The sequence below is a fragment of the Lineus longissimus genome, chromosome 16 (genome assembly GCF_910592395.1).
Source record: "Lineus longissimus chromosome 16, tnLinLong1.2, whole genome shotgun sequence".
In the NCBI taxonomy this organism is placed as follows: Eukaryota; Metazoa; Nemertea; class Pilidiophora; order Heteronemertea; family Lineidae; genus Lineus; species Lineus longissimus.
The window spans coordinates 15,906,351-15,931,497 of NC_088323.1; the positions used below are offsets into that span (position 1 = coordinate 15,906,351).

Below are 25,147 nucleotides of genomic sequence, written 5' to 3' on the forward strand. Positions count from 1 at the left end.
TGGTCACATTTCACAAAAGGTCTACAATAGGGAAATGAACAACAAGTCCGTATCAACCTGTCAAGTTCAGATGCGACAAGCGCCTAGTTTTGGTAGAGCGGGTCACAATTATTCTCAACGACTTTATTGTTTGCTGGCATTCATGATGGAATGACTCCTACTCGGTGTATTTCCACCGATACCATTCACGTTGGAATTCATTTCAAACAGTTTTGAGTGTGAATTCAACAAGTTGCTAGAATCCGCTCAAGACCCAACTTCAAACGAAAAAAAACTCACCTTGAACAAAACTTAACTGTCATTAGTTTCCCTATCAAAGGCCATTCTAATCATTAGTGACAATATACTCTACGCATCTCAAAGGATTTGCTATGTTATGCGGCTTTCTGTGTATAATGACACCTTAGATGAAGCCCTGTCGAGGCCGTGCTCAAAGCATTACGTGAGGGATGTTGGTGGACTTGTTTGGCTTCTAGACGCGATCTGGAGGGGAGTCGTTACTTTAAGATACAAAGTTGAATGCTGGTGTGAACGATGATTCAATCTTATCTTTGAATTCCGATTCTTTGAATGCAATGAATACGAGCGTTTGAAAAAAATGTAGAGCAAGCAATGAAACTGTCATTTTATTAGACCAACCACCCAAAACATATATGCAGAATCCATTGACATGCAGCGCAATCTATGATAGGTGGTCGGCATCACGCTAGGCGGCGCTGGCTGGTGGCTTTTGCGAGTTATGTAAGCGGCTCGCCTCAACGGGCTTGAATCAAATCATCACTAGATAATGCTCAGAAACACGTTACATGCCATCCTTTGTCTATGAGTGATTACATAGGATGACTACCAATATGCACTGGAATTAATCTTATCGTTTTCATAACATGAAAAGAAACATGCCCATGATGACAGCCTGCGCCACGTAGCGGCAGCTGTAGTCTCTACAGTTACCGCTAATGTATTCAGGCATCAGAAGCTATATGAAGAGGCTCTAACACACCTATTATACCAAGTTAATAGTATCCCAACTACGGTAGTCATTTACGCCATTACGACATAATTCGAATCCACGAACATTGATAATTACGAGAAGTCACAAAATATACCTTATTGCAACCAACTAGCGTCACTCGCGCCAATGATGTCACTCGCGCCAATGATGTCACTCGCGCCAATGATGTCACTCGCGCCAATGCTAACTGTGGATATGTGCCACACGACACCCTATTGGACAATGAAGACGCACAACAAGACACTTGATATCTCTTTCGTAAGCAATATAGTGAGAACCCGAAGAGGTTTTTAAAAAGTCACGAAAAGGTCAGAGAAAATAAATAAATGTTAGGTATCAAATGTTATGTATTCAAGAGAAGAGTCGTGAGAAATCTTGTTGACGGGGTGTATTATTCAAATCGCCTCGGGAACTTGGGGGATTGATTTAAGCAGAGACTAAACCGGTTGTATTCTTGTTTGATGTCGAAAACGAAAAGTTGAAATAAGCGTTGTTAGTTATCTAGCAAATGTCGTAGGGTTATTTTACTCAAGTTATTATTGTTACAATTGGTATTTATGACTTCGAGTTAAATGCTCAGTTAAAAACATCACATCGTTTTTGGTTTTTCTCGTGAACGACTTGTACAACTTTTCAGCATGTCATTTTCTACATTTGTAGTAAGGATTGAAATAATAGCATTTCGCGAAGATGACGTCACTGCAGCTGCTGCCCTCTATTTCCCCATCGCTGAATTACAGGCAATGTCGGACAAACATGCGGTTTCGTAATGGATTCAGGCTTTCTAACTGGGGCAGTTAGATTCAATCTGGCACATGTCCGAGTGTTGGAAATACTACATAATTGTTCTGAATATTTCTCTCTCTGACTCCATGGTATCATTCATGCTAAAAACAATGCACGTAGAAATAAGTGTCGATGTCCGACTGTCACGTGACTAAAACGTCATCAATATCTTATTCAAATGACCTTGTGAGCTATAAATAGTAACGTCGCGGAATGCTATTGGCGCAACGCACTGACGTGAGAAAACACACTGGCGCCAAATCGACCTATCGCCATCTACGTCACGATGTTATTCCCAGTGAGATTTTTAACGATATTATATACGCACATCGTCCTGACGACGTGGCGATAATACGCCATCTGGCGTTTATACATAATTGTAAATTTGTACAAAAATTCCTTTCTGATGCGGAGAAATTGTTAGTTCAGATTTTCTTTGGAAAACTATCTAAAATTGTTGTGAAAGATTCTGTACCTTGCGATTATTCCCCATGGCCTTCAAAGGCTAATACCACTGACAAATATTGGCCTCATCGTCTCACTTTTGTAAGAAACTTCAAAGTTTACAATTCGTATAATGTTACATGCGGTAGTTACGATTGTTTATGTGCAGCTTGAGAACAGCTATCTTTCAATGGCAATGCTATCTTGGGTTTTTTACTAAAGGCAAAGTCAAGAAAAAGTAAATATTATGTTACAATTATCTTGCACAACGGTATATAGTCACGGTGTCATTATAAAGTTACTTTGATAAAACACGCATATAACAACCCCCGCAGTTTCTGAAGTTGCCTGTGTAATCCTTGGAGTCATTATGTTATTTATTTTCTTTCGGTTGGGCACTTATTTTCTGGTGCTCTTTTTCCCGTTTACCTCTCATCAGCAGGAAAAAGAGTCAAATCAACTGAAAGTAAAAACCAAGTATTGTTGTGACAGATTTCAGGTTTTAGATTTTAGACAGACCACATTAGAGATTTTTCATTATTCGGGGTATGAAAACGTATTTTCTATGAAAATATAAAGTCACAGTTCTCGTACAATTCAACTTATCAGCCATTGAGAGTTCAGAGTGGTCGGGGATTACCCTTCACATCCCTCGTCTGGTCGCGATTGCGCGACATTGGCCAGTTCTAGACGCGAAATTAGGCAGATTAGTTGCTGTTTTAAGCGTCCTCTGGCGAGGCATTGCGAAGTCAGGATTGCATCGAATTATTCTAAATCCGGTCATTCGCGAGGATCAGGCTGTGCCAGTCTAAATAGATCAATCATTTACGCTTCAACTACACTCATTTGAGAATGCACTCGATTCTGACAGGCCACTCTCGGATCACTCAATCATATCGTGATCGTGGCCTCCAAACCTGTGTCATCTGAATCATCACTCGGTACCTTGACGTTGAACAGCTGGAGCACTCAGAAATAAGGGTTGTTGAGCTTCTGAAGGAATTAACGGTTCTGCGGCCAACAGGGAACTGAAACCGCCCAGCCAGTTCGTATGACCTCGTTTTCATTTCCCGCGTATTGGGTGATCAGAACGAGGCATGAATGAAACATGGCGCCTAGCTGTCAATCACTGAGTGACGTCACTACTATGGAATTTACTACGAAAACTCATGAATGAAAGATCGCATGACTCACGTGATTCTCACATGATTCTCAATAATAACAAATTGAACTGCGCATGCTCAGGCACTGGGGGCGGAGCTACAAATCTGAACTCGAATAGGAAGTTGGAAGTTTGACTTTCTCGGGCGGTGAAAGTCGAAAAGGTGAATAAATCGCTCGGCGGTTCCAGTTCCCTTTAGTATATAAACCTCACAGGGTTTTCGCCTTGGTGATGAGCTCCTAGGTCCAATAATGCACTTGAATATGATATAGACGAAACAAAATAAAATATAACACGAATTCCTTATTTAAAATGAAACACTAGCAATCACCATTGATAATCATCTATTCTCAGTACCGCACGGAAAATTTCATTTTCTCAAATAATTTGCATCCAATCTGGTAAATTGCTAAAATTTGTCTGCAACGAATTATTGTAATCTTGAACAGGGAAAATTTCACCGTGTTGACCTTTATCTTAGCCTGAAAAATCGTTGTCGCGATTCGGATTTGATGTTACATTAATCGGTTAAATGGATAAACCTTCGATTGAAAAGAAATTACATAAAACTGCCGCTGACAGTCGGAACTGCTTTTCTACCAACTTATTTTCTTCAGCTGATCGCATCTCGATCCCAGTTTGTGATTTTAGCTTGTGTTCTTTCGTTTTGCCGGAAAAAATGTTAAGCTAATTTTGTTTTCCGGAATGACGTTTAGGCAATAACATGATTTTCTGGTGCTGGTCTGAGCATAGGTTTGCATCGAGATCCCGGTGGCACCTGTAACGCGAAGCAGGAACAAGTCGTTTTCAAAGAGCTGGGTGATGAGGAACCGTCGTTAAGATAAATGCCAGTGGCGGCGCCACAATCGATCGTACCTTCTGACGCCATGACGTCATTTTCTGGTCTGTTGACGTCGCATGAGGTCAATCACGGGAAACCATTGCGTACATTTTTGCACAGGATTTCAGCAACAGAAAACGTGCCCAATAACTGGCATCGCGCATATTTTCCGCAAAATTATCTTAAGAAACTGATAGCTCAATAGATTTAAAACAGGAAGATGCAAACGTCGCCGAAATCGGTCGAAAATAAGCGATCGTTTTTGGGCTCAGAAATAACATGATAATGCATTGGAAATACCGACCCCCTTGAAAGCTGTGTCGTGGGGGACGATGTTATCAAGATTTGCCCTGATGACCTTTGATAAGACAGCAGAACAGTGCGAGCGAGCGGGCTTTGTTTAAGGACAATAGACTGTGCATTGGGCTATGCCTGATTCCTTTTAGCTGCGTGGTAAAGGCAAAAAAGTAATGTCTACGGAAGGCTTGATTACTTTGTATCTGTGTGAGTGCTTACAGTGTATTGGTTCTCAGCGATTCTATATCCTATCTACTTAGTTACTAATCATAGTGCTGAATATCGACCGCAGATTTCTTTGACAACTTTCACAAATGACGCTCATCATCACAGACAGGCAAATGTCTTTGTACACGCACCAATTACCATCCCGTTATCCATATTCCGTGTAATCACAAGCAAATCAGCGTCCATCAAATGAACCAAGGATTACTGACGTGTCACATGGGCATTCAGTTATTTCCTTTACGAAGCCATAGACTCCTGCGCAACTTTGGAACTAGGTTTATTGATGTCGTCGTTCCGTCTCTGCCAACACACGCCGCCATTACGAAAGTTCTTTTTCAAGACTACTGGATTAACCACAGGTGCGTGAAGATACCAGATTTATACCGATTGATCAGTCCCAAATTTTTAATTGATACACAAATCACTCTACTCCAAAATGTTTAGGTGTAATCTGTATTATCTGTAGGTTTGATTAGGGATGGTCTACTTAATTGATAGATTGATGCATCTTCTTCCGCCTGTGACCGCATTGTGTAATAGATATCTGAATTGGCAGAGATAATCTGCTCGGAGAATGGACCCGGTCAATTCATTGACGCCGAACATTATCTTCATCGCATATTGTTGAGACCATTTAGAGTTAATGGATTTTTTCTTCATTCCTGTGTCTATTCAGTGCGGCTTGTAACCATAGCCGCAATTCGATTCATCAAACGAAGCAAGTATTAAGTTGCGTGTGCAGTCAGTCCTTTCATTCACAATACCATCACGTTTCCTTGCCCTTACCAGTTAAGGCATCAGGGAAAGTGTTTCGTGGGGTGGGGGGTCTTATTAAGATTTGCCCTAATGACTTTTTGATAAGATATTAGAACAATAAGAATTTAGGCCTAGGTGCGAGCGAGCTTTGTTGAAATACAACAGACCGTGTATTGGGCTAGGCCTGAATTCTTTTAGCTGCGATGGGATTTTAGGCCTAGGTGCGAGCGGGCTTTGTTTAAAGACAATAGACCGTGTATTGGGCTAGGCCTGAATTCTTTTAGTTGCGATGGGATTTTAGGCCTTGGTGCGAGCGGGCTTTGTTGAAAGACAGCAGACCGTGTATTGGGCTCGGCCTGAATTCTTTTGACTGCGAGGTGGGGCAAAAGTAACGTAATGGTGCTGCATTCATGACGCCGGACCGGGTTTTATTAAAATCTTCGACCTGTGATGTCGCTTCTGAACGAAATAAAAAGGAAAATGTTGTAAAACTGCATTTTAAGATGGTCTCTATCCATCACATTTCCATATAAGATGTTATACGAGTCCTGGCACGCACCACGTAGAAAAATTAAGGCGATTTAAATCATGGTGATTGGATATAAAATGAGCACAAATTGTGCGTTTCCGATTGAATGGAAGTATTAGTGATAAGGGAATCGTGGTTGATAAAGCTGCTGTTGGATTTGCTCATAAATGGATTCTGTCATGAGAAATTTCACTAACGCGTGTAGAAAAATAGGGTTTGGCGGTGTAATGGGTGGGGGGGGGGGGGTTAGTTGAGCCTACATTGACACGCGCCGATGCCTCCGCTCGTAGTAAGGGTGTTCTGATTGGGTAAACCTTATTGGCCACGTTGAAGGCTGAACTGCATGCACAAAACCAGAGCACCCCATGCGGCAATAGTAAGAAATTCAAACGACCGAATGGCCCTTCTGAATACGGCTGAAACATGATAGACCTCCAATGCTTCGATGCTCTTGATTTCACAAACCAGCAAGCCGTGGGACGATGCGGACCCTTCGTAGAGAATTCTGGAAGGAAAAAAATGAAAAGGTCCTCTCATCGGGATTCGAACTCGAGAGCTCTGGTTTTATTTGCCAACACTCTTGTTCTCAAGGCCACTGGGCTGCTTGAAATGCCTGTCGTTTTATACGCCTTTATAGAATGTTCAAACATTTGTGTGTAATCTCTGTTCAACATCTTTGAGCGGCTTCCAGTGGGCAACTGGTCATTTTTTCTTTGATGTGCGTGATTATGTATGCGGAGTCTACGTTTTCTCTAAGCAATGTTCACCTTTGTCTTGGTATCTTCTTCTATTACATGTACTTAAGAAAATTTCTGGTTCATCTTTCAAACATAAAGCATAATCGCCATTCATATAAGATATATTTGCTGGCAGCAGTTTATAAGAAAGCCCTCCTAGCTCAGACGGTTATAGCGTTCGTATTCTGAGCCTGAGTTCCCCGGGTTCGAATCCCTGGAGAAGATTTTGATTTTTTTCTCTTCCATAATTCTCCGAGACTGTCCGCATCGTCCACGGCTTGCTTGTTTGTGAAATCAAGCGCATCTAAGCATTGAAGGTCTATCATGTTTCAGGCCGTATTCAGAAGGACCTTTCTTTCGATCGTTTGAATTTCTTACTATTGCCGCATGGGACGCTCTGGTTTTATGCATGCAGTTCAGCTTTAATGTTTATTTGGTTGGGCCTATCGACTTCTATGAAAGCCGTTTCCTCGATGATTTGCCCCGATAACCCTCCGATAAGACAGTAGAACAATAAGAATTTAGGCCCAGGTGCGAGCGGGTTTAAGACATTAGACTGTGCATTTGGGGCTAGGCCCGGTGCGTTTAAGCCTTTGTATGAATGATGCACACTCCTGTACATGATTTACGTACAGGTATGGGACATGATAAGAATGGAATTTCATTTATCATCTGATGAAATTCAACCGCCTTTCAACTGTTCACAACCACTCTTTATTTATTTGCCATAAATTTGCATTCATTATAACAATTTCTTAGTTCTGAGCACCTGTATACGGATCGTAATGGGAGGTAGAAATATATGTCTATTCATCTTCGCAGAAGTAGTTTTTTTGGTATAATGTTAGAAAAAAAGTGCTACTAGTATTTGGTTCGTCAACTGGTCGAGTTCCGGTGAGAGTCTTCGGGTTGCTCCTAACCGCTGATTGATTTCGGTGGAGACCGGTGTAATAATCGCAAAGCGCTTTAAGCAGGGAAACCTGGAAAAGTGGTGTATGAGCACTCAATATCATTATCATTATTCAAATCTTTGTGAGAAAAAAATTATCGGTGTAATAAGCTTTCTCTGACAAGAGATCTTCTTCTTGAAGGAAATCTTGCAAATATCTGCAAAGGATTTTTTATGAAATATAACGGTTGGTATTCGCCCGGGATATTATCTACTTAGTACGAGTCGGTCACGGGTTGGTTTCCTTCCTCTGTGTAGCGAGTAGGGAGTAATGATCAAGCTATTAATAATGTTGTGAAAGAAAGCGTTTTCTTTATCCTGCGCAACTCTATTATCTCGCGGTAATGATGTATGGAAGGGATGGTATTTTACGGGAGTGTGGGCCATGTATTTTTACTGTAACATCTGATTACACGGAAAATTACTCTTAAAACAGGCGCGCGGTATCTGTTGCAGGGCCTGCTATATCCCGAAGCACTGCATTAGCCTTGGTTCGTATCTCCTGTGATTTATACCCCCATTCCTGTTGAAAGAATTCCCAGGCTGCTCGGTCATGGTTAATGTTTTTCATGTTAAAGAATGCAGCCATTTGCCATGATGTTTTACATTGCTTACCTATACGAATAACTCGTAATGTGCTAGGCCTCGGGAGAAACTAACATTAGCAGGTTTCGCTAGCGTTACAATAGACAGGTTTTGCAACCCCTACGAACGACGAACGACGGAGGTCGGTCGTATCATCATGTGCTAATCCATGTAGCCATGTGCTAATCCATTCACACGACACTCGTAAATCATCTTCTGCATTAATTTGTACAAGGAATTGGGGAAACTTTCCAAAAAGATCGTCAATGTGGTACATTTATATCGTACTTCGTTGTTCGTAACTCTTCGTAAGGGTTGCCAAACCTCCTAACAAGCTACGAACGACGAAGTACGAAGTTTGTAAAAGCATTTTATCGACGTTTTGTTTTTGAAAATTTCTCCGATTCCTCCTGGAACTAACGAATTAGCGCAGGATTATGACGACACGTTATATCTCTATTATGACGACACGTTTTATGCTGTTTGTAGTGTGTCGTTCGTACGCGACTCTCTCACCAGCCCGCCTCTCCGAGGGCTATGCCTACCTCTCCGATACGACCTATAGCTCACCGAATGAATCAAGCCTTAACTCTAAACTTGACCATTTTTATGTAGTCTTCAGTTTGTCCAAGTTGCAGTTTCTTGACGCGGTGAGGAGTTACAGGAAACCCAATGAGAATGCGCAACTTGTGGGTTTTCAAAGTGATGTTGTATCTCAGGCTTCAGCGCTTGAACAAACAACGTTGGCTTACGGGAGAAAGTTTAGTATACATTCCAACGATTCATAACAAACTTCCTTGAATTCATCTCAGCTCACGTCATATCACTGTGATACGTGCTTTAAAACACTACTCAAAACTTCTTATTGGTCATGTGACTCGCGACATCCGATGCCAAATAACCTCTAGAAAAGAGCTGATAAAAAAACTCTGCCAGCTCGGATGAGGAAATTTGTAAGATGAATTTCATACCTCTCTTGGCAGTATTTTCAATTCTTCTTATAATATCGTGTCAGACTTAATCAGCGAGAGACGGAATGCCACCGGATATTTTGAATAATCTGATTAGGTTTTCATTCAAGTTGAAATTCTAATCTTCACAGCCAATAGCATGTCGGATTCGCATCATGATCGTGTTTCTTAGAAATCATGCGACTGGTGTTCTTAAAGGACCAACGGAGTTATTAAAGCGATTTTCCCCGGAGCAATCCTTTAATCCTAAATTTCCGCACCTCAGTATCGACGCCGTTTTCAAAGATCTGAGATCGAGTCTATATGAAACTGGAAATAACTCGAACAAATATAGTTTACATATGAGGCAAAAGAAACGGAATATTGAAGAAAAAATCCGACTATGCCTTTAAAGATTTTTTTCTCCCTTTTTATTAAATGCATTTGTTGATATTGTAATACGAGAAATGCAACTGTAAAAATGCCAAAGGGCTAGTGGGATTTGTGTTGTGCAAGTAGATATCTTGATTAACTTTATAAGCTCACTGATATCAAAGTGAAGTGACGGGCATAACTGTACATAGCATATCTGTTGAGTTACAGGTTTTTGTTAGGAATTATGATTTTGTAATTGGATGGGGTGACAAATTTGAACGTAGTAAGTAATTGATAATTGTAAAAGGTGTGTGATAAAAAAACAATAGATTTGTCGTCTCATACTACAGTAGAACCCCGGTAACACGACCACTCATGGGACCGAGGTTGAATGGTAGATTTTTTACCTGTTTGGCAAGCCCGGCTGGCCGAACAGGGTGGCTTTTTAGTGCTGTTTGGCAAGCGGCTCTCCAAACAGGACAAACAAAGATGCCTGTTCGGCGAGCGGCTTGCCAAATAGACCCGGCCTAATGTATGATGTGCATCATTATCATCAAGCCCCTTAACGTAATGGCCGTGGGGGCAGCACAGCAGTGTCCAAAATTTATTATAATGTACACTAATGGCCAAATTTAGCACCCTACAGACAAATCGAATAGCAATAATTCGATAACACCAAAAGTGAGTTGCTGGTAAATGGTGAATTAAACGTCTAGTTCATTCTTAATTGAATAGATAATGATTGATTACGTCATAAGATGTCTTCGAACTGGTCCATTCGCCAGACGTTTAATAAATTTTCTATTTCCTTGAGATCCATACACTTAATCATTAGCGAATGGAAGATTAAATCAAATTGAGCCAGACGTTCTACTGATACAGAGAGACTGTAAACTAAAGTGTCTGCATTCATTTTAAGTTTTGTGTGCGTTTCGGGCGCGGGTGTGTAAATCACCTGTTGGATTACTACGATGTAATCGACTGCTGCTTGGACTAACACGCAGACGCTTGTCACTGATTACTGGGGAAAAAACCCGCCAAACACTCCACGAGAAAAATGGTATTCCGTTAGTTTGCCCCATACCTCGCTGATAAAAGAATTCAGGCCTAGCCCCATATACGGTTTATTGTCTTTAAACAAAGCCCGCTCGCACTCAGGCCTAAAATCCCATCGTAGCTAAAAGAATTCAGGCCTAGCCTAATACACGGTCTATTGTCTTTAAACAAAGCCCGCTCGCACTCAGGCCTAAAATCCCATCGCAGCTAGAATAATTCAGGCCTAGTCCAATACACGGTCTATTGTCTTTAAACAAAGCCCGCTCGCACTCAGGCCTAAAATCCCATCGCAGCTAAAAGAATACAGGCCGAGCCCAATACACGGACTATTGTCTTTAAACAAAGCCCGCTCGCACCTAGGCCTAAAATCCCATCGCAGCTAAAAGAATTCAGGCCTAGCGCAATACACGATCTGTTGTCTTTAAACAAAGCGCACTCGCTTATAGGCCTAAATTCCCATTGTTCTGCTGTTTCATTAAAGGGTTATGAAGGCAAATCTTGATAACATCGTCCCTCAGGAAACAGCTTCCATTAGGGTCGATAGGCCTAATAATGGGACTAATCAAATGGAACTTGTACAAGGATCCACAAGGTTCGTGTATGATTCTTAGTTAAGATTTTACCTATAGTTAAAAATCTTGGCGGCTTCAATGCGCTTTGGCCAGAGCGACTTCGTTAATGTGTATTAAGGAACCGTATTTGTTAAAGCGGTTTGAAAACGGTGTGACGGGGATAGTAGTCCTAGGGCTGATAGTCCGTGTAACAATAGCCCGCATTGCTAAATGTTTTGGTTAGGGTTAGCGGTACAATAGATCATGCTGCTTAATTGGTCAAATACAATGCTACCGGACTATGACTCAAGGGGGACTATATCCACTGTCACAACGGTACAAGCCGACTTGAGTGTGACACCCCAATGCCTATTAAAGTTTTAATGCGCAGTCAATACGCATTAAAACGCCAGTGTGACGACAACATTGTCATGGTTTTCGATCTTGGGTGATATGAGACAAGACCACTAATGAATATTCATAGGTTGGAGGGTCGAGGCCTATCAATTAGACGAGTGCATGTTTTTAACTCTCAAGTACATATTTGGAGAGATATTGAAAAAATATTTGTTGTGGCAAGTCTGCAGATATAAAGAAATTATTTGATGAAAAAATTAATTTCGAATTTTGCTAATTGGGTAATAGGGGGCGTGTTTTGAGTTTTTTCTGCCAGTTGGCTGAAAAGAGTGGAAATATCAAAGTCTGTCTAATTTGTCGATTATCAAAACATTTCCGTGGTCAACTACCAGTTTATTTTTCACCATTTACTTGCCTGACTGTCCGGAATAACATAATCTAAATTTCAGATTCACAACCCCACGCAGTATTTGATGCGTCGCGGTCAAACATTGACAATTTAACTGCTAAAAGGCTTAAAAAATCAATTGTGGTCTTGTCTCTTATCTGAAACTAAAAGGCGCATATCCAAATGAAAAACTGGTTATAGTAAGCCTATATGCAAGTTCCAAGTGGAAACATTTATTTTGAAAACTATAAAGTGCGTGTTCACATCAAAAAGTTGGAAGTTGGAAGTAAAAGGATTTTATTATGAAAACTGTGCATGTTCGATCATCAAGACAGCATAAAAATGGAAGTTCGGGAGTTTAAAGAATGCGACTTGAAAAGATGTTCTCATCTTCTTAATGGTTTCGTGACAGATTTGATCTATGGCGTGGGGTTTTGAACATCTGGTTACAGCTGCTTGATTCGATTTCTAGTAGCGTGCCAAGTGACAGAAGGCTTATTATATCCTGAAACATTACGCTTCTGAAAGGCTCTTGGCCGTGAGAATGTGACAAGAATTCGGTGCAGTTGCGGCTCTGTTGGAATGGAGCTGTGTAACAACGATTTCGCGCTTTTTTCAATGAGGATATTCGGGCCTTAAGATCTAGTCATCAACATAAACTTTATCTTTCTTTTAGCTTTCCAACTAATTGTATTACCCACTTACCAATCACGACAAATCAGCATCACGCCATCCATTTAACATTTTTCACAAATCTAAAACTATTAGCAAAATTGCGTCATCACAGTTGGTTTAAGCCCCATGTCACGCAGAGAACTACTTTTCGTGACTTGCGCCAGCATTTCGGGCTATTAGATGTTCCTTTACAAGATTGGTTGTAAGAAATTTAGAATTAGTAGCGAAAATCGGTGACTTTAGCCTTTTTATTGAGGAGTCACTAAGTGTGATTACTTTAGGCTGTAAACATTGTGTACAAAGCTGGTAAAATAACGAAATTGAGGAATCTTACAATCAGTGAGCAGGCTAAATTCAGTTGGGTTTTTTTTGGAGTTGATCACCATAGTGCGATTGGTATTGGCCGCTTATCATGTCATCTTGTGCAGTAGAAAGTAGAGTTGTGGGGCTTTTGAAAAATCTTTTCGGGTTTTTCAGCCGATCGGAGAAATGTTTTTCAGATGAGTTAGAAACCCCTAGCGGTTTTTGACCTTGTAAAAACCTCTACGCGTTTTCGTTCCTCTAGGGGTATCTTTTTGTTGACTGAAACCCTTAACGGTTTTTCAAAAGTTATCAAACGCCTTTATATTTTTAAGAGTGTTACACAGGCAAATATTTCTATATAGAATCTTTATAGAACATTTTTTTTTTAAAAAACGATTTCTTTGCAAAATCTATATAGATAATGGTAAACACAAAATATTTTTCGAATTTCTATATTGATTTTTCATAGATTCTATATAGATTCCATAAAAAAATTTCATAGAAATTTTGCTACATTTTTCGTATGGGCTTTCCTTTATAGCAAGTCATTTGATTATTTCCTCTGGGCTTTCATGGTCACCCTTACAACAGTTGAATTTGGGTTTTTATTGCATCATTCAGGTACGATGGGCTTGGCAAAAATATTATATCGGGTCAACATCTTGCAGCAGTGATGTCAGGCCTGACATCATTCAGTGAATATCAACCTGACATCCGCGTGAGTGATGTAAGAATGATGCCCGCCGGACATTCGCACATTTCGCCTGTTTATCATGCTTCTTCTTCATCCGGCCGTCGTGCTATAACCAAATCTGCGTCCTCCCATCAGAGTTGTAATAAGACCTTTAAAGAATTGTTTGAAAGTTACTAAGCTACATTTGACAAATGTGTGAAAAAGCCGGCTAATATCAACCTTGGTGTTATTTCTCTAGGCTGTATATATTGATTTCAAGTGCTAGTGTAATCAACAAGTCTGAAAAAAGATCAAATTACTTTACAGAAACTTTGGTGTGAAAAGGCTGCAACATTAGAAATCACTGAAGCGAGATTAGTATGGACTGTATATCATGTTAACTGTGGAATTCTAAAGCCGTAAAACAGACGAACACAAATTGCTGCAGAGAAAATTAGAACCATCCGCGTGAAAAAAATTGGCTCCGTTTAGCATTTCTGCTGAGGATCGAGTCTGTGAAGTGTGTTTGGTAGGGGCTGTAAGGATGATATCATGAGTTCCTTGAGGCAATAAAGAACGCAACCAGGTCGAATTTCTTGAAAGAAGCTTTGAAACAATTGAAAAGTTGGTAACTTTAAAGCTGAACTGCATGCACAAAACCAGAGCGTTCCATGCGGCAATAGTAAGAAATTCAAACGATCGAAAGGTCCTTCTGAATACGGCCTGAAACATGATAGACCTCCAATGCTTCGATGCGCTTGATTTCACAAACCAGCAAGCCACAGGACGATGCGGACAGTCTCGGAGAATTATGGAAGAGAAAAAAATCAAAATCTTCTGCAGGGATTCGAACCCGGGATCCCGGGCTCAGAATACGAACGCTCTAACCGTCTGAGCTAGGGGGGGGGGGGGCTTTCCTGTGAACTGCTGCCAGCAAATTTATCTTATATGAATGGCGATTATGCTTTATTTTTGAGAGATGAACCAGAAATTTTCTCAAGTACATGTACATGTAATAGAAGAAGATACCAAGACAAAGGTGAACATTGCTGAGAGAAAACGTAGACTCCGCATACATAATCACGCACAGCAAAGAAAAAATGACTTCTTCCTGCAGTTGCCCACTGGAAGCCGCTCAAAGATGTTGAACAGAGATTACACACAAATGTTTGCACATTTTATAAAGGCGTATAAAACGACAGGCATTGCAAGCAGCTCAGTGTCCTTGAGGATAAGAGTGTTGGCAAATAAAACTAGAGGTCTCGAGTTCGAGTCTCGATGAGAGGACCTTTTTATTTTTTTCCTTCCAGAATTCTCCGGGAAGGTCCGCATCGTCCCACGGCTTGCTTTTTTGTGGAATCAAGCGCATCGAAGCATTGGAGGTCTATCATGTTTCAGGCCGTATTCAGAAGGACCTTTCGATCGTTTGAATTTCTTACTATTGCCGCATTGGGTGCTCTGGTTTTGTGCATGCAGTTCAGCTTTAAACCTTTTTGATCGATAGGAGTCCTTGAAATTTGATTAATATCGGCTCTAATTGGCCTTTATCATGTCTTATGAAATCATTGCGGCTTAAAATGAAACCAGCAGTTCCCTTCTCGAACGGAAAAGCCAAGAGCACCGACGTGTCCCTCTCTTCGCTTCTATCAGGCAAACACTGATGGTAGAACATCCAGGATTTTTCAAGACATTCATCTTTCCTCTTGCTCTGGGCAAGAAATGACATTAGGCAGGTTTCGCAGTCCCCAACGAACGACGAACGTGTGTGGTCTCATTACAGTCATCATGAGCTTATTCATGTACGCGACACTCGTTAATCATTTGCTTCACATAGTTGTACGATTTAAATTGGGGAAATCGTTAAAAAAGCTTCGTCGATAAAGTATATACTTCGTAATCCGTCGTTCGTAGCTCTTCGTAGGGTTGCGAAACCTGCCTATTGTTAAATATATCAAATTTTGAGCCATTTCTGAATACTTAGCAGACAAAGACATACTGCATCAGAGCATATTTCTGATATAAACAAGCAACGCAATACCTGTTGTCGAAATGGAACCATCTTTTCGTTCTAGTTCTCAGATCAAATTCTGAACCCCTCTAATATTACCGTTTTACCCCGCCATGTCAATGGCCATTTGAGAGAAGCTAATTAGCTCTGTCCATCCAGGTTCATTGCCAGTATGAGATGCCTTCTCCTTGCGAGACAGATTAAGGCAAAATTGGACCATTTGGCGGCAGTCAATTACGGCCCAAATGACCCGCCATTGGTATGTACGTGTGGAGTGTCATTATGTTAGTGAATAGCCGTGTCTATATAAAAGGCACTCAGCACCAGGGATTGGCTCTGTTTTGAATGAGTACTGGTCTGTATCATTCTTTGAGAGTCATCCAATTATCGATAGTGTGTGTTCATAGTTTGCCGGATCAACAATATATGTGGTTTTAGTTTACCAAGAAGATCAACATCTTTATTGTATTCGAAACAGAAGTAGAGTAAATTAATCAGATATGGTTCCATTGATCATGTGACTTTCGTTCTGTAACTTTTCGATTCAATCCAAAAATGCGTCGAAGGACGAAATTAGGAGTGTTAGATCTTAAAGACCAGCTCTTCCGTACGAATCGTTGAGATGAACATATCTTCTTTATGCCATGTTCAGATCAGCACTAAATTGAATGTGAGGGAATCTATTCTCCTTTTAACAAACATGTATTGATAAAAGCTTGAATAAAAAAGGCATTAAAGCGGCTCAATAGCATTCCGCGATGATGAGGTCACTACAGCTGCTGCCCTCTATTTTCCCATCGCTGAATTACAGGCAATGTCGGACAAACATGCGGTTACGTAATGGATTCAGGCTTTCTAACTAGGGTAGTTAGATTCAATCTGGCACATGTCCGAGTGTTGGAAATACTACATAATTGTTCTGAATATTTCTCTCTCTGACTCTATGGTATCATTCATGCTAAAAACAATGCAAGGTCAAAGATAATTGACTTTGAAATAAGCTCAAATGCTTAGAAATAAGTGTCGATGTCCGACTGTCACGTGACTAAAACATCATCAATATCTTATGCAAATGACCTTGTGAGCTATAAATAGTAACTTCGCGGAATGCTATTCCGTTCTTAACAGACGTATAATGGTCTGCCCCTGTCTTAACAGATGTAGTGGTACAGACTTGAACGAAGAAAACCAAGTTATACATCTCTATTCTTCTCTTGACAGACTCGAATAAAGAAAACAAGGTCATTGTTTATTCATAAACGCTTGAATATAAGGAAAGTACTCGAAGCGCTTTCTCTTCACAGATTCATTGAAAATAGCTTCAAAAAGGAAACAATGACGATGCCTAAATCTCTCTCATCTTATCTTTGCAGATGTTCTGAAACGAGTTTGACCGACAAGAAACTAAAATAAACTTTGGATTAAAACGGATACGATTCAAAAGTATGGATTACTTTAAGAACATGTCGTCATCAGCAGGATTCAGAACGAGGCCAATGACGTTTGTCGTCATACTGGTGACGTTGTTCGCATTAATCAAGGCAGAGGGGGAGGTACGTATAATTCTGTTCATGTTTTTTCACCTGGTTAACAGTCCGATCACAGGGTCTTGTGATTGGTTAAAGGGAACTGGAACCGCCGAGCGATTTATTCAACTTTTCGACTTTCACCGCCCGAGAAAGTCGAACTTCCAACTTCATATTCGAGTTCAAATTTGTAGCTCCGCCCCCAGTGCCCGAGCATGCGCAGTTCAATTTGTTATCATTGAGAATCATGTGAGAATCACGTGAGTCATGCGATCTTTCATTCATGAGTTTTCGTAGTAAATTCCATAGTTGTGACGTCACTCAATGATTGACAGCTAGGCGCCATGTTTCATTCATGCCTCGTTCTGATCACCCGATACGCGGGAAATGAAAACGAGGTCATACGAACTGGCTCGGCGGTTCCAGTTCGCTTTAAGTGTTTACATCTGTTCAACGATCCTCCTCACCAAGGTGGCCTGATGAACTACTTGGGACTTGAAAGAGAGTCAGCCCTTTTCTCTTTTTACGTGATGACAGGGTGACAACTAGGCCTTGGTGAAAAGGATTTTTGAACTTAGTGGATCCCTTCATCGCTAACAATACCATTTGGGCCGATCTACTGGGATGGGAATTAAAAGAAGAGATGGAAAACACGCTTCACGGTGCCCTAGGATTTGAAGTCCGCCTTTCTACATTGTAATCGAATATTTCCGTTGGTTTTTCTTCAATATATTGTTTTCGCTTGGCAAGGTGAATCTAGCGAAAGAAAAACTTGACATCAACTAACATAATTGAAACCACGATCTACTAGATATGTGTATTACATTTTCGGAACATGGAGGAAGTTAATTAAATCAGGCAGGTTGACCTGGCTTTTTCAGTTGCTAATGATAAGTTGCTATTCATTCGACTAGAAATTTGTCGCATGGGTCAGTTCACTTCATTCGGTTTGGAATTAATTGGAGAAGCCTTTTTTTGTCATAAGAACTCTATCGTTTTGTATTGTAAGGATAGGGAACTGAAGTTCTTATTGTGATAAGCTAGGTAAGTAGACGGTCTAGACTGAAGACAGGCACTCAAGCTTGGTGGCCAGCTTTTTGTCAGTTGGTGATTTTCAGTTAATGGTATTGATTCATCTCCAGTTTCGCCTTGCTCGCCGCGTTTTATGGGCGCAAATTCGCATACACAGTACAGGGTCGAAATAGGCACTAATGGCACAAACCAGCTTTAGGCCTACACCAACATTCGTGCAGTCGCGGACTGTGCAACTCTGTCAGTAAACTCGCGAGGATCGGCGGAATCAATTTTCGGACTGTCTAGCAAACTGTCACTTCTACTCTATGTATGTTATCAACAAAGATCATCAATTCACTTAACAACTTCCCAGCGGCTGATATCTACGCGAGGGCATTTTTAGCATCAACAACCGCGATCTATTAAATGGCATTAGTCTCACAGATCGATAGCCGGGCGTCTATTCAATTATGACATCCCTACATCCGCGGCGACTGTAAATTGGTTGCTGGCGTTGTTGATTAAGCGCCATGGCTTGTTAGTTGGTGGTGTGTGGCATGTATACCGACAACCGGGCATTTGCTTGTTTGTAGACGCTGAAAACAGCATCAAGGCTGGATTGTTCCGCGGTTAGAATTCTGGGAAATTCAGTTTTTGCACGCAATGATCATGTGGCAGAGGTGTTAGCGCATGTGTCAGAGGTGTGCGTGGAGATTGGAAGTATGGCCATCTGAAGCAAGTTTCACAATCTCTTTCGCAAAGATCCTTGCAGAGGTATTAGTGCGTGTGGCAGCGCGTGAGATTGCGAGTAATCAAAATGGAGCACAATTCGATACAAAAAATGTCTGGCACATGTTGGTTTCATGATAAGAGGCGATCGATTGTGTATTAAAATGTTTCAGCGAAATAGTCATATCTTGATTTTCGAGGTGGGTAAGACCTACTTTACAGCGAGAATTCATTCTTGTTAATTACTGGATTCACGCCGACGTGAAAATTCCTCATGCCGGTGTAGAAGTTTAAAATGTCCTAGGATAGAATGCCCGGGAAACAAAGGATTCTATTATGCGCTTCAATCTCTGAGCTATTGACGGTCAGGGTCTCAATAGAACCATATTGCAGAATATAGTAGGACCGGACACTTTTTTCAGGGGGGCATTTGTTACTGTTACACCGGCCTATTTCGGCTGATAGCAATGGCCGATGTAAAAGTAGAAAATGTCCACCTGGAGAAAGTATCCCAACCTATTGTATTCTGACTTATCATCATGGTATATGTGTTTATAGAAGACATGAGCGACAAATATCTCAGAGATGTACGCGTAGTGAGTTTTCGCAAATCCCGGAAACGCCAAAACGCAAACCCTGTCACATTGGTCGACATCGTGATCAGGATCTCGAACCGGACATTCTGATAGGGGTTCGCTTTGGCGCTTCGGGGGATTTGCGAAAACGCCAAAGGAAATTATTATTCCCCGGACATTCCGTCCTAAGACATTGTAAACTTCTACACCGGTGTGGCGGGGATAGTAGTCCTAGGGCTGATAGTCCGTGTAACAATAACCCGCATTGCTAAATGTTTTGGTTAGGGTTAGCGGTACAATAGATCATGCTGCTTAATTGGTCAAATACAATGCTACCGGACTATGACTCCAGGGGGACTATATCCGCTGTCACACCGGCGTCGGCAATTGGAATGCTTGAGAGTTCCTGCCTAGAAGTCTGCAATGATTTATATAGAACAACTTTTCATTCAACCTGACATTTATTCATTGTCGCACTCTTCTCCTCCAAATCACCTGGAAGTAATGCCGTATCGTCACTGAGAGGATTAAAAGACCATTCATACAATACGCCAGACACATTTGTAGAGATAATTAAAAGCTATTGCTGATGGTATTGTTGCTAAGAGATTAACAGGGAAACATCTTTACGGCCGTCGTGAAGGCATCCTGAGCTTTAGGACCTTTCACTTGACAATAGAGAGGTTCAGGTGTTGACACGAGAACGTACGAAAAAGAGAGCGAGGTTTAATTTTTTCTCTATTTGACGTCGTCAAGTCGATTGTTTTGTACTATTGTATCAACCAGACACACTGCTTCATTACTAACAATGGGTAACGCAATAACCCATCGTCAAAATGCCGTCTCGTTCTCGGAACGAAATCTAAACCTCTCTAATACCCCCCTTGAGCCCTGAGTAAACCAGCTTCAATTATGATTGCTGGTTGTTCTCTACCGTCACATCACCCCGCTTTTCTAGGATGACTTATTTATTTATTAAAACCTCCTATAAAAGGATATTAATTGACAAATGAATCAATAACACAGAGAATACTAGTGCATGTTCAATGCAAGATAGGCTTACCCGGCCATGGAAAGACATTAGGGAGGTTTAGCAAGCCTTTGCGATGGGTGTAATGTAAATTCGTTCTATCGTTCGTGATGTGAGCTTGGATCTTCTCTTGAATATACCTTATACCAAGTATGGATTAAAGGGAACTGAAACCGCCCAGCCAGTTCGTATGACCTCGTTCTCATTTCTCATATCGGGTGATCAGAACGAGGCATGAATGAAACATGGCGCCTAGCTGTCAATCATTGAGTGACTACTATGGAATTTACTACGAAAACTCATGAATGAAAGATCGCATGACTCACGTGATTCTCACATGATTCTCAATAATAACAAATTGAACTGCGCATGCTCGGGCACTGGGGGCGGAGCTACAAATCTGAACTCGAATAGGAAGTTGGAAGTTTGACTTTCTCGGGAGGTGAAAGTCGAAAAGTTGAATAAATCACTCGGCGGTTCCAGTTCACTTTAATCTATACTTGCTATTACCCAGAGTGCACAACCAAACAAGCCAAGGGTGCAGCCTTCTTCTCTTTAAGTATGGTACACTTTGAGTAAAAGCTTCGAGAGATGACGAAATATGTATATGAAATAGCTCGATTTTGACGTCCGAACGCGACTGAATCAATGGCCTGTGGACTCTAACACTAAGATATCCACATCAAGCGTGGTATATAGTGCAGAGATAAATTGACCAAATTTTTTTGAAGCTTTTAAGAAATAAACGCCAAACTATCACTCGAATTTCTTCCGTCTTTTTCTAGTTAAGTTACATACATAAATTTGGATGACAGATCATGGGTGATATGAATAAAGACTAGGAAATGCTTTTACTTAAAACTTCACGTACATTTACACTAGGCATTTCTGTACAAAATAGAAGTAAAAGCATTTACTAGTGTTTATTCATATCACCAAATATCAAACTGATTATTTTTTTTGGAATTAGCGAGCAGATCTGACAAATGTCACAAAACTTACCAAAAAAAATTTCACAAAAACTCATCTGGCACATTTTCATGCCCGGGGAGGAGCATGCGTATGACGTACAATTATTCTAATCACTTGAAAGCGTTGCCTTTGATTCCCGATGAAGATGTTTGATAATACTGGCTTTAAATTGATCCGTTCGCTTCTCACAAAAACACAATATCCGTTTTTCCATTTGTCATTTTTGTCATTTGTTGACAAATGAAAGTGCCCGAGGCTATGTCGTCTTTCGATTGACTTCCTTTCTGATGAAGATATTTTTATGGCGTTTCGTTATGTTGATAGACATCGTCTGACTTTAATTGAAATCAACTCCCAGCGGCGGAATGCTCCGGCGGATTGCTAGAGATTGCCTGTGGTAATCTAAAGTTGTCAACAGCAAAAAGAATATTGAGGATCGTCAGCAAGATTACGATGAAACTTGCCGTCGTATGGAATAAGGCTCGGTTTCGACTGAACGCGATTTAGGCTTGACGCGTGCGTCTAGCATTTGCACTCGGGTGCGACTGCGGCAATAAACGTGTTACAGCTTAGTTATCTTAAGCCCTACCGCACCCCCCCCCCCCCCCCAACCCTTAAGCCACGCGCAAACGAGCAATTGAAATCGCAGCTACCTAAAGGATTACTCCTCTGCGGGTTAAACTGGTAATGCTGGGTTCGATATTGACATCTGGTCACTGCGACCTGCAATGAGCGACGGCAGGAGCAAGGTATGCCAGATTAACTTACACGAAAAAACCAATAGGGGCCTCTCTCATCTGATTGAAACTCCGCGTATTCGAGCTCATGCTTGTACGCCGAATTTCATGCTGAATTACGCACGACCCATGCAGTCTCCTATCTACTCTCACAGAGATGGCCAAATCTACTTCCTCGCTCCTGTCTTCAGTCCACCTTTAATACCATATAAAAACAGACAAGTGGGCGCTGTTTCTAGAGCACTTATCTGACTGACTTTATTGACCTTATCCATCAGCTGCGAGCCCTTATCTATTGACCTGGTACATCTGATTTCCGTGATCGAGCAGGGTCTCTGATCGTAATGACCACTTACCGTTTACTTAAAGTGCGTGTAAGCTTGCTCTTGGAACGTAATATGCTATTGTAAGTTATTAATCGATCCCTGTAGCCGAGCACATTATATGTTAGCTGTCATCGAACAAAACGACACGACTCTTTTTTACAGGGTATACTCTTTCCTGTAACATCTACTTGACCCAACAGAGGGCGTGCTTGAGAAGGTTTACCGTCGTATTGACTAAGCGTAGGGTACTGAACGCGATTTTGCTTAAATCGCACAGGGCATGCGTTATCTCGTAACCAAATCCTTTGTTTTGGTTTGTGAGTGCTCATCAGTGGGGTTTGATTAACGAAACCGTAACGCGTGTGTTGCCACAGTTGCGTTCGAGTGCAATTGCGAGAATACACATCGCGACACGCGTCGAGCCTAAATCGCATTCAGTTGAATTCCTTCACACGACACGCGTCAAGCCTAAATCGCATTCAGTTGAATTCCTTCACACGACACGCGTCAAGCCTAAATCGCATTCAGTTGAATTCCTTCACACGACACGCGTCAAGCCTAAATCGCATTCAGTTGAATTCCTTCACACGACACGCGTCAAGCCTAAATCGCATTCAGTTGAATTCCTTCACACGACACGCGTCAAGCCTAAATCGCATTCAGTTGAATTCCTTCACGCGACACGCGTCAAGCCTAGTTTTTATGTGTGTACTCGGGCAAGAAACAGCAAAGTCGTAACGCCTGCGTTATCAAAGTGGCAAGCAGTTGAAACCTACCTCCAATACTTCAACTGAATGCGATTTTGCTTAAATCGCACAGCTCGTGCGGCATCGCAAAGAAAATCTCTTGTTTGCTTGAATAAAATCCCGTCGACTGAGGGTTCCGACCTTGGCTGGGCCTCATCGAGCTATTTATGGGTGCATTAGTTTGAACTACAGCTGGGTCTCCTTTATTATGGTCTTAGCCTATATCATATTATGATCCACTGTCTTGAGATCATACAAACCTAGTATGATAATTAATAGCACGGATGCAAGAGTTGGTACTAGGTGTTACAAAAAATATTATACACTTTTTATTCCGAATAACTCCCGAACTGTGAATTCAACATTAACTGAATTTCTGCCTCGTGTAGCCGAGATCAAAACGTCTTGTTTACAGTTTGTTTAATCTCAATATCTGCCTCAGTTATTGCAATAAGTATTTTCATTTCACTTTTATGTTGCCTCTAATCGAACAAGATTAATTACGTGGCATTGGTCCCCTGTCAAAATATCCGCCAACAATCACTGTTATGATCTTTGCATGATTGTTTTGATTGTCTGAACTGAGGAAGGAGTAAGGTTGAAGTCGGATTCCTTTTTCATGCTTTTTATCGGATCAACCAAGACCTCAGTGATACACCGCCCACAGAACCTCAAAACAATAATGCGTTTGAACTGTGGCCTAGGAGATTGATAAAATAGGCTCTCTGCGTCCCTAGATACTGCTGCATTGCCTCTCTCGACTAGAAAAACACTTCAGACGCTATAAAGTTATTAATTACCAGAACATTTAACAAATTACCACTGTTTCGCTATAAATTCCACAAGGATAGCGGCCAAGACGAGATCAACGCGCTGCGATCAATTTAACGCCGGATTAAAACCATCGCTGAGAACATTCTATTTGGTCGAACACCAAATTCAATATTTTGAGCTAATTGACTTGGAAACCTAACAGAAACATCTGTTCTTTAGACTCGTCTTACCCGCAAAGCAAATGGTGTCGTGTTTTCGCAATTGTCTTCATTGGCTATGACGGGATTGGCATTTTCCCGATTAAATTACTATGGAAATCTGATTCAGGAATATGTTCTTCGTATTTAATACTCATAATGTGCAATGAATTTTCGGAGTAAAATCATCCTTCTACGGTTATAAAAGACGTTTTGTCGGATAAGCGGTGTTATAGTTTGACCTTCTGTAAGTAGAATTTCATGTCTTTGTGGAACCTTGACAAATTTCGCCTATCGACTACCATAAAAGACGTTTCGTGTGGGTCGAAGTTATAAAGATTTTCCGTGATAACCCTTTGATAAGACAGTAGAACAATGGGAATTTAGGCCTAAGTGGGAGCGGGCTTTGTTTAAAGACAATAGACCGTGTATTGGGCTAGGCCTGAATTCGTTTAACTGCAAGCTAAGGGGCAAAATAAGGCAATGAGGGTGTCAAAGGTATCCAGTTCCCACAGCGATATTCATCCTACACATTTCGCTTGTCCTATTAGCTTCAAACAGCCTTCTTTTCGGTCATGTAAAAACGGCAGTTTTCGTAAAGCCTTCTAAACGCCAGCGCTAAACGTCTAGCTCATTGTTTGACGATATCGAACAGTGGCATAGGTTGTCGCGTTGGCGTTGAGAAGGCTTTGTGAATCTCTAGACTTTCTTTGAAGTGTACGTGTTGGCCCCTTTGTTCGACACGACCTACACTGTGGGCAATCGCATCAGAAGCGTACACTGCTATACCACGGTGGGTGAAGGTATTAGTTTACCCTTGAAGCACAATAGAAACAAAGCGCTCCCATTACAGTGCTGG

At 41.2% G+C, this 25,147-nt stretch overlaps 1 protein-coding gene across 8 annotated transcripts in view; it reads left to right on the top strand.

Moving 5' to 3' along the window:
* The window catches only part of LOC135500241 (calcitonin gene-related peptide type 1 receptor-like), a 104,188-nt gene that overhangs the window by 46,226 nt on the left and 32,815 nt on the right, over positions 1–25,147 (top strand). For 6 of the 8 annotated variants that reach the window (XM_064791557.1, XM_064791551.1, XM_064791555.1 and 3 more), the window contains one exon: positions 17,036–17,215. In XM_064791557.1, coding sequence (XP_064647627.1) covers positions 17,108–17,215 — 108 coding nt within the window. In that variant the 5' untranslated portion in view covers positions 17,036–17,107. Of the gene's footprint in view, positions 1–17,035; positions 17,216–18,197; positions 18,233–25,147 lie in introns of all 8 variants that reach the window. The other 2 variants (XM_064791558.1, XM_064791559.1) reach the window with 2 other exon arrangements.